We start from the raw sequence: 10,998 nt of genomic DNA, 5'->3' as shown, positions 1-10,998 counted from the left end.
TTTGTAAAGATAAAGTATTAGCATTTGCTCAAAACATCATTTGTTCTTTATTTTCATTCAAATTAAATGAAAAAAATTATTACAAAGAGATCGGTGGTGCATTCAAATCCTAATATATATTCCAATTATTAAAGTCTTGGCCAAAGTCACAAGAAATTCATGAATACACAAATCAAACTTGGAAGCAACTACAACAAATTTTTCACACTATTGCAAAGATTCTTTTTTCATGCATGTTGTTTTGAGACTAATACTTATTTCTACACCCTTATCTTAAAAATAATTTTTTTTGTAATTAATATGTTTGATTATTACTTTTATATGTAATATATAATGATCTTGTAAAATCCAAAATTTATAAAGCATAAATTTCTTGATATAAGAAAAAAATAAGAATTTGAATTTTTTTTAAAAACTCTTTAATTATTCTTGTGTAGCAAAATTATAAGAAAGATTAATTAATAGTGAAGGGTTTTCTAATTTTTTTAGTGTTGTATAATCTAAGTGAAAAATCTATTCTAAAGTTTCATATGTTTACTTTGATTTGAATATAAATTCTTGAATCTTTAAATTATCACATGTTTCTATATCTATGTTGAATTATTTAAAAACATATTACAGAATAAAATAAATTCATCAAAAATAAAAGAATATATTTCTAAATTAATAGTGCTTGTATGAATATATTATAATATATTTATTTTTTTTCTATTTACTTCAATAAGATCTTATCTTTATATTTTAAAATAATAAATTATAACTTCCTAATAATAGAATTTGTATTATCAAAAATATAAGTATTATACATAAACTTTTAAAGAGTGATAGTAAAATAAATAATTTGTTCAATTAGTACAACAAAATTAACCTCTTAGTCTGAAGACTAGTTTGAAGCTAAGAATATTAAGAATATTTCAAAATTAAAAATATTAGATTATTAAGTCCTTCAATCTTACTTTAATATATAAAGCTTGGAAGGATATAAGCTTGTTTTCTACTTTTTTAGACACTTATGAATTAATCTTTAGAAAATCACTTTTAAATTTATTAATAATACTAAAACTGTTATTAAAAAAATTATTTAACAAAATAATTTTATACAAAGTAATAATTTATCAAAATTAACCATATTAAGTATCATATATTATAGATAGTTTGATTTATTGATGTATTACATAACAAAAGAAAGCTGTGTATACTAGATACATGGACATTATAACTTACAATTCTTTAAGGAGATCTATACATAAATAAAAACATAATATAACATATCTAAAAAACTACAAAGAATCTAAACATGTGATTGTTGCCATTTACATTACAACTGAGAACTGAACAATACCCTTGGGTTATCTGTCCACGCGATGAAGATTGGTTCCCCATTTCATAGAATATATGTATAGTTGAAATGCAGAACAGCTAAGAATGGCTGATCCAGCAATTTATTATACCATTTTATCAATAGTTGCATGGGATCACTCTGACTTGGAGATGCTGAAGTGGATTTGCTTGTGTCGCTTGGTTGCTTCATCATGTCCATCATCTGGAGGTCAATCAACAAGTTCCAACCCTTCAGAGAAAAGGAACTTTAAAACTGCAGAAGAAGAATGCATTTCTCAGGTTGAAGTTGTCACATTCTGCATGCGAGTCTGAGCAGCTTCAAAGGTGGATCGGGCCATTCAAGTTTGCTCAGACGGTGATGATAAAAGAAAAAGAAAAAAGAAAAAAAGTATGCCGGCAACAGAGGTTGTGTGGCATACTTAAAATGCTCTCAAGCTAAACTCCTCTTCGTATTAATTCCTAAATTCGGAACATGACGCAAAACAGCCCAATCTGATACAAGAAGTGAAGGAAGTTGAGGACTAAGTGATGAAGAAATAGAATAACATAAGCTGTTTATTATTCCATTATTTGACAGCATTATGGAGTATTTTAGACATACCAGGTTCCTGCAGGAACATAGAGCATACTGCATCTGCATGTTTCAATTCGGTGGTGCTATCTTTTCAGATTGAATACTTTCTGCATACTGCTTCCCAAAAGGTTTCTGCACCCTGTAGCAATACAGAGCGGTAAGCACCTTGCTTGCATCCCAAAGTCTGCTGATCCGGTATGCAAACACATCTCCACATCGAAACTCCCACACACCAAAGTGGAAAATATAAGAAGATAATCTGTAAGCATGAAGCAGTGAACAGAGTTTAGGTGGAATGTTTTAGTCAGTAGCTCTTGATGTAGCAATGGCAGCCATTTTGGTGCATGTCGATCATTGCGAGTTAGCCCCAGGAGTTTTGTCCTCACGAGTATCAGAGCTTGCTCAGGGAAAAATATCTACTCTAGACCCAATGCACAATGTTTATGCAGTCGATGTCTTCCAAGTTCCCTTGAAAAGTATACAAAAAATCTGCCAAGGCTTCCCATCAACTACCAACAAAACAAAGCCTGTAGTGGATTCCCCTCGATTCTCATGCAATGTTCTGCATCCCACTGACCTAAATGGTGAAGATAGGCTGCAAGGCATTGTTTTTTTGCGGAGACATATGCGTGGTGTTTGATGCATGATCATAACCATTGCCACCACAATGAGAAGACGACAGGGATGATATTCGTTCCCTTCTCAAAAGCTTCAGCCGACTGTTCGAAAGCGAGCCCATCCTCATGTTTCACTCGCGAATCCAATGTTGTCCACTCTATCTAAAAGTTTGAGAAAGATCAATCGCTGCACTTACAAGTGAATCTGAAAAATGAGGATCAGTTGGTGATCCATGAGGTTTAGCCTTCGCAAGAAAGCTTGGAATGCTATCTCCAGGCATCATTACGGAAAGACTTGTCTCCTGCAATCCCCAGAACATCCCCTTCTCTTCAACATTTTTGGGTAACTTATGGAGCCTAGATTTTCGATGTGAGCAGAAGTGTCAGGAATTATAGGTGTGATAGCCCTTACGTTGCAAGGGCTGATGCCAAGAGTATGAAGAAGAAAGAATTCGACCAAAATTGACTTGTTATATGAGTATTTGAACAGAAATGCATCTTCAAACGTCACAATATTTGAGGGTTGAATGCAGCATGAAGCTGCATTGCCACATTCTTCATTCAGAAAGAAGAAATAGTGAACCTGTTTGATCCTATTCCCGACCCGCGCACCGATCATGTCTTGAGAACAGCCCGCATCTTGCACCGAGAACCCATTTCCTCTACTCACCCGCCTTGCAACATTCCTGGCCTGAAGGCGAAGACGCCATTCCAAGTGGTAGCAAATGCAGAAAAGCGCCACTACACTCACCGCCATGAACACGACAAGGACGATACCTAGATAGAAGTTGATCTTGTGAGAGTGTCGTGAAACCGGGGCCGACAGCGGCGGGTGACGGTGATGCTCCGGCAGCCAGTGGTTCATCAATCCAACCATGGCTCATTGGCTGTGTGCTACCGCCAAATGCAAACTTCCCCCATGTTGCACATTTGCAAATTAGCTTCCTAATTTCTCCGATACAAAGTTTGCAATACCACTATCCATCTATTGCTCTTGTTCTGACCATGACTGAAAAAGAAATCACACTCCGGGGTTCTACAGAGGCTGAAGATCCCCACTGACATGACCAAATTCTTCGTCGGCACTGTAAACGTCTAGAACACAACCAAGTCCCTTGATTTGCATGGGCACCAGAACCCTAGCAAGCGATCCCCTATTAGAAGCTTCAAATTCACACTGGCCAACAAAAGACTCGGCGACAGCAACGAAAGAAAAACCACTCTAATAAAACCAAGTTTTTCACGATTATCTGGGCTTGACCCAATCATTAGAACTAGTCCTGACTCTACACTTGCAGGTGTGTGTAAGCTAATAATTCAAATCAACACCTTCAGCTACCCTGGCGGTATCAGACTCCAGGGCATCCACGTGAGGGCCACAAACTTTCGAAGGTGCTGAGACATACAGGAATAAAAAGCACCAGAGGGAGAATGTGCATATATATATTATAAAATATGTATATATATCTCTACAGTTGGGCACAACAATCTTTGTCCCATCCAATCTTATGTTCTCTTGTTCCTTTATGTTTTGCAAATGAGATTTCCATGTTCCCCTGTTCATATGTTTTGCAAATGAGATTTCCATGTTCCCTTATTCCTATGTTTTGCAAATGAGATTTCCATGTTCTCTTGTTTCTAAGTTTTGCTATGTTCCTATTTCCTATGTTCCCATCTTCCCTTGTTCCTGTGTTTTGCTAATGAGAAGACTTCTTTATCTCTTTGAGTTACATTCAAGTTGTTTTATAGTAGATATATGTCTTACTTTGTAGAATGTTTTTTTTAAGAGAGTGAAGCAAACAATTGTACAAATAGTACAATTCAATGTAGAATCTATCCCATGACATTGATTGGTTTCATTAGGCTCCATGCAATAAGTTTTTGGTTATCCACAACAATGGATAAGGACATTTCTAACACTGAATTGTGTAGACATATCAAAAATCTTATGACATGTTTTTTGTTTTTATTTTGTACAATTAGGGCCTATAAAAGCATTATATACTAATTCCTCTTGAATCTTTCTTATTTTTGTATAGAAATTGAAACTTCTTGTTTATTTTTCTCTACTTCATTAGTAGTTGCTTTGATTGATGTTCATATATATTATTATAGATTAAGATTTGATTACTTTCTTCTCTGCAAAATAGTCTTGTTGTTAAACAAGTATTTCAAAAACATATATTAATATAGTTAAATGGTTGAAATAAATATAAAAATATTCATAAAGTAATTTCTTGATAATTTAATATATCATGAATTATAAGTATATGACTAAAATAAATAAATTTAAGTCTAAGAAAATATTTCTTTTAAGTATTATATTGATTATAAAAATTTATTATTTTTTGATATTATCTTTTAAAAAAAATTAAAAACAAACTATAATAACATTTACCTTATAAAACCTTCTAAATTCTTACAAGTATTTGGCTACTTTTGGTAGATGTTTAAAAACCTCTAAAATCTTTTATATGTTTTTATTCTTCTTTATAGATTTTCAATTTTTTTTTTAATATCCTTATAGATGATTTGATGGCTATTCAATATTTTCTTTAATCCAATAAAATTTTAATTATATTTCAATGATATTCTATAGTTCTTAGAACTTCTCTTAGATACTTTTATAAAATCTAATTGTTATAATAAAAATAAGCAGTCAAGACAAGGGACAATTCAATCTTGTCAATACAAGTTTTTGACAAATTTAAGTATTCTTATTAGTTGAATATTTATTTTGTTTTTAATCTAGTATCTTATCTTTTTGTATTTTTTACATATTTAAATGTCTTTTTTTTGTACCTTTTAAATATATATATATATATATATATATATATATATATTTGATTGTAAAAATATCTTTATATTACTAAAATATGATTCAAATACACTTTAAAAAATATAATTATTTTTCTACTTGATTTTTTTGTCTATTATATCAATAATTAAAATTTACTTTTTTAACTCTAATAAGTTGATATATTTTATATTTATTTTAATCTCAACTGAACTTCTTTTAAATCTTATTTTAATTATTATTAATTTATTTAAAATTAAATTAGAAATTTTAAAAAATTATATTTATATTTATAATTTAATTATCAATAATAATTTAGAATTATTCATCTTAAAAAAGATATATATTCTTATAGTCTCATTTTTTTCATCTCTAATTTCTGTATTTTTATTAATTCTTTTGCTTTATATTGTGTTTAGTTAGAAAATCACTTATTTATAGATTTAATTAGATTTTTTGATAGCAAGAATTTTTTTTAAATTATATTAGATCATATATAAGAATACAACTTTTTTCCTATTTAAATAAATTTATATTAAAATATTAAATTTTAATATACTTGTAGTATTATTTATGTGTTTCTTTATTCTTATTATTATTGGAAATATCTTAAATGTTTTCTTGATTTCTCAAAAGTAATTTTTCATAATATAATTTAAGAAGTATTACTTGTACTAGGTATATTTTATACTAACATAATTATTTTTTAAAAGTTAACATCTATGTATTATTTTAAAATAAAATTTTGATTAATTTAGTTATATTATTATATATAAATATAAAAATACGTACAAATATTATTTTAACATTGATTGATATTATTCTTCAGTACATTTACAATAATTTTAATCATTTTGCCTTTACAATGTTGTACAAATAAATGTTTGTTTATATTAAGAAGAAGATGTAATTCTTTTTATATTTATTAAGGCTTCTTAACATATCTTTTATAATTTTTCTTTAAAAGCAAAATGACTGGAGATGTTTTTTTATTGTAATATTTTTGTAATTTTATTTATTAATTTTTTATTTTATAAATATTTTTTTTAATAAAATTTATTTTAAAGTTCTATTTTATTTGACTTTTAGTCTTTTTTATTATATAAAATTAAAAATAATTATTTTATACAATCAATTTTTATTCTAATATTTTTAATCAGTAAATTTAAAATTCTAATATATATATATATATATATATATATATATACTTCTCTTAATTCATAGCATTTGTGGATGAAAGTTTTATAAATTATGCAAGATTTTATTATTTTTGTAGAATCATGAAATTTCAATGTTTCCAAATGTTTTGAGCAATAAAGAAGTATATGGGCAATGTAGTTCCATTGGTTTTACTATAGTGTACACATTAAATACATTTCAACTAATGTAAACAACCTCCTTCCTATCATCATTCCACAAAATGGATTTTTTTTTCTTTGGTCACTATGTTTGTTTGCTTCTTTCTACCTTCTTACCTTTATTGTCATAACTTAATAGGATCTCTATCAAGTTATAGTATCATTGCAAATAAAACTCTATTTATAGAAATTTTGATAGAATTTCTATGTAATTTGGTTTTGAAAAATTTGAATGCATATTGACTTTGCAAGAGCTTTGCAAAGTTTAGATTGTTTTAGGTTTCTTTGTTTTGTATTTAATAAAAAAAATAAATTATATTTAAATAAATTATATGAATTTTATAAAAAATATTTAAATAAAATTTTATAGATTTATAAATGTAATTATATTAAATTTAAGTTGTGAATTTGAATTCAACTAAATGAATAAATCAAAAGTGATTGAAGTTCAAGTTAGTTGAGATATTAGAAATTGAATTTTGAAGGTTATTAAAGATTTTATACTTTAAGCAAAAAAAAAATTGAATTTAAAAAAAAAAAAAAAAAAAAAAAAAAATGTATGTTGATGATTGCCTAATTTGTTTATATTTGAACAAATTTTAAAAATAAGTTGATAGTTCAAGAAGAAGATTTTAGCTAAAAGATTAACATTGAAGTGAGATGCAATAATACTTATAGTCTTCTCAAATGTTATAGGAGTCTTTTATGAAGGCCAAAAACATTCCCACCATTAAATTCTTGCTATGATATAGAAGTCCTCTCTCTACATCTTTTAGTTTATAGATCTTAGTTACAAAGGTTAAATCTTATTCTTTGAATTGGCCTTAAATTATATCGTTTATGCTATAAAATATTTTTTTTGTAATCAAATCTTTTATTATGTAGTTAGTTCAAAAGTCCTACAAGAGATTGATGCACAACTTGCAATGAATATTTGTCAGATCCTTCTACAATCTAGGCCTCAACTTCTTATTTTTTGGATTCTTGGGCTCTATCTTCTTCAACCTTACTTTTTTTTTGACTTAGACTTCTTCATCTTTTACTCACTTTGATTCTAAAAGAGTAAGAACTTCAATTGAGTATTTCACTTCTTTTCAAGACTCTATTTCTAATTATCTTTTATTGATAATATTTAATCAGCTTGCTAAAACTCAAATGTTTCTTGGATTAAATTAATTCCTTGATTTTACAACAACCATTGTAATTTTTTATTGATATTTGAATCATCTTTAGTTTATAGTTGATTTGATTAAAAGGTGATAATTTCTATAATTATTTTTTCTCTCTTCTATAATTATATAAGTAGATGATAATTTGTAAAATAATAATTATTCTAATAAGAATCTCCAAGTAAATATCATTGTCTATTCTCTATTACTCTCAACCAATTTCTTTTTCAATACTATTTTGTCTATTAATTTGTTGTTGAGTCCTTTGTCTATTGCATGTGGCTCTTTTTTATGCTCATCAATACTAGCAATGATCTAATTTAAAGTTAATGGCCTTCTTGAAGTTATGATTATATATCACCTATTACTCTAAAGTCATTAAGATGCAATTTTAGAATCATCACAAAGCTGTAGCTTCTTTTTTTTATAAGAGATCCTAATTGAAAGATATAGTAGCAAAACATGAGTAAAAGGTAAGAAGATAGTATAAACTTTAAGTGTTAACGTTGCCTTTTTGTAAAAAAAAGACTTTTATTAACTTTGTACGGCTATAAGTAAGACAAAACGAAGTAGTTTAGAAAAACAAATGATATAAGAATCCTTAGAAGAGAGTTAAAAATAGTTTGTAGCAAAAATTATTTTAAGAAATCAAGGATTAATACTTGAAGAGCATCAGTTGAAAATTGGAGACAAAATCTGACATTGCGGCACAAAATTGTGAATCTACAATAATTCTTGAGTTCTTTTGGAAATTAAAGATAAAGATTTGAGAATTTTTTTAAGAAGGTTGTTTTAGTATTAGGTTCAAATAATTTTAATATATATTGAATTTTTGAAAGCTTTTCAAAGTGAGAGATGTAATCTAAGATTTTTAATTTTTAGATATAAAAAGAGGCTTACATATTTGAGTAATTTGTGAATGTATTAGCAAATTTATGAATAAATTTTTTTGCATTTATTATTTTTTATTTTAATTATTTTTTATAAATTTGAAGTCAATAAAATATTTAAATTAAAGGATATAGGTATTTTATTAGATTAAAGTCTCAAATATTTTAATTATAGGATCAATGAGGATTTCTAAGATCTTAAGAAATTTTCTAATTCGATCAAAGTAAAAATTTGTAAAAGCATTGTGCGACTGGATGTCTACACTTTTGTTAATTTATAAAGCAATTGAACAATTCAAGAAGGAGTAATTACTAGGCAAAGATCAACATTTAAGTTTGAAGAGAATGGCCAATATCTAAGAGTATTAGGAGCTCTTTCTTCCAATTGATAAGTTTGATTTTCGTCAAAATTAATATACTTATTATTTTCTTTTAGATTAAAATTTGAAAAAAGCCTTAGTTAGAATAAAAAAAATTAATTAATTACTATTGAGATTTCAAAATATCTATAAAAAATTGATTAGAATTTAATTTAAAAAAATTATAATTAATTTAGTATTTTGTTAGAATTTACTTAGAATTTCATTAGATTTTCTTTAGGATTTTTTAGGATTTTATTAAGATTTGTTAAATTTTTTTAAGACCACATTAGGATTTGATTGAGGTTTATTTAAAATTTACTTAAGACTTTTATTTTTATTATTTATTATTATTATTATTTTATAAATTTTTTAGGATTAGTTTATGATTTCTTTATGCTTTTTTTTTGTAATTTCTTCAAAACTTCTTATGGATTTAATTGAGATTTGATTATGATTATTGAGATTTAATAGGAATTAATTTAGAATTTAATTAGAATTATTAGAACCTTATTGTTGCAATTTCTAATTCTTTTTCTATAGCCAAATGCCTAGTGCATTCTCAAGCAAGAGTTCACATAGCACAATAGCAATAGAATGCAATCTGCATATGGTTAGTACATCAATTGTATTCAAATAGGTTTTAGAGCAGATTTGGCTTTGACTTTTGACAAATTATTAACTGGCTAATAAAAGTTTATTTTGATTAACAAAATAATTCTAATTCTTAATTCTTCTTTTATTTACTTTTAATCTAAAAGATGTAACTAAACTTCAATAATATAATTATTTTTATCTAATATCTATATATCTTGATAAAATTATATTGTGATATAATTAGGTGTATGATAGTAAGAAATTATTATCACCTTATTTTGGTTAATATGTAAGAAGCATGAGCTCTTATTATCAAGTAAATAAATGGAAAAAATAAAATATAATATTTTTTCAAAGCTTTTGAAAAGCCTTATCATATTACATTTCAATTAAGTGTATTTTTTGGCAACAAACTTAAGAGATTTACTTAAAAAAAATTGATCTCTTAAAAAATTCACTTCTTGATTGTTTTTAGGTCTTTGACTTCAATGAACATGCTTGTTTAAACTAATATTGTATATTTCTTGTTGCAAAAGCCAAAAAATTTAGTACATAAATAAACTAGTTTAAACAATATATTTTTTAATAAAAATGTAAACATACATTTACATAAATTATCATATTTATTTTTATTATTTCAGCAAGTTTTTACATTTTTTCTTTATATATATATATATCCATATAAAATAAAAAAATATTAATTTTTAATTTAAAAATCTTAATAACTCTTAAACCATAAATCTTCTAAAGAATTTAAATAAATTATTAGAATCAAATGTAATGATAAAAAGAGAAGATAGATTTTATTTATATTTTAAATCATATAAAAAAATAGACTAATTTCAAGCCATTATATTTTAAATAATGAAAATTTTCTATTCAAAGCTTGCAAAAGATCCAACATCGTAAAACTCAAAATTCTAAAGTCAAAATTAAAGTGGCTATTATTTCGACTAAGAACTTATAAAGAAAATTAATTACACAAAATATCAATTAATCTTAGATCTTAAAAGTGAAATGAAGGGGAGGGAGAAAAAAATTAGGTCAAATAAATATTTAAAATAAAAGATCTAAAAATATTGAACATAACTATAAAATCTTAAGCACTTTTATATACTTTTTTAACTTTTTATATTCTGAAAAATTAAATTTTAAATTTTAAAAAAAAAACCTTGAATTTAATTAAAAATTATTTTTAAGCCTTATATTATCACATATTTAGATTTTTATAAAAAATAAGATTCAAATTTTTTAAATTTTTATGCTTCAAAAAATTAGACTTTTTAGAAATATCTC

The 10,998-nt window shown here is 26.1% G+C and overlaps 1 protein-coding gene across 2 annotated transcripts; it reads right to left on the bottom strand.

Moving 5' to 3' along the window:
- Positions 1–1,142: 1,142 nt before the first annotated feature.
- LOC112295863 (uncharacterized) lies at positions 1,143–3,902 on the bottom strand. 2 transcript variants are annotated; one of them, XM_024547881.3, is made up of 4 exons: positions 3,116–3,902; positions 2,730–2,834; positions 1,943–2,054; positions 1,143–1,543 (listed from the first exon to the last, which is right to left on the bottom strand). In XM_024547881.3, exons 1-3 carry the CDS (start codon positions 3,407–3,409, stop codon positions 2,007–2,009), a joined length of 447 nt encoding a protein of 148 aa, XP_024403649.1. In that variant the 5' UTR covers positions 3,410–3,902; the 3' UTR covers positions 1,143–1,543; positions 1,943–2,006. The 2 variants fall into 2 exon arrangements, with proteins under 2 accessions (XP_024403649.1, XP_024403648.1); XM_024547880.3 differs by having other exon boundaries at positions 1,943–2,174; positions 3,116–3,900.
- Positions 3,903–10,998: the final 7,096 nt, after the last annotated feature.

Source organism: Physcomitrium patens, chromosome 19 (assembly GCF_059467195.1).
Source record: "Physcomitrium patens ecotype Gransden chromosome 19, ASM5946719v1, whole genome shotgun sequence".
Lineage (NCBI taxonomy): Eukaryota > Viridiplantae > Streptophyta > Bryopsida > Funariales > Funariaceae > Physcomitrium > Physcomitrium patens.
Note: the sequence above shows the minus strand (reverse complement) of the source record. Positions and strands in the feature narration are given on the sequence as shown.

Excerpts from the sequence above, each read along its gene's own strand:
- LOC112295863 (XM_024547880.3), bottom strand. The coding sequence starts at position 3,409 with ATGGTTGGATTGATGAACCACTGGCTGCCGGAGCATCACCGTCACCCG. Across the intron at positions 2,835-3,115 it reads TCGGGAATAGGATCAAACAG|GAGACAAGTCTTTCCGTAAT; the intron begins GTTCACTATTTC and ends TGGGGATTGCAG. Across the intron at positions 2,175-2,729 it reads CTCATTTTTCAGATTCACTT|ATTATCTTCTTATATTTTCC; the intron begins GTAAGTGCAGCG and ends TCATGCTTACAG.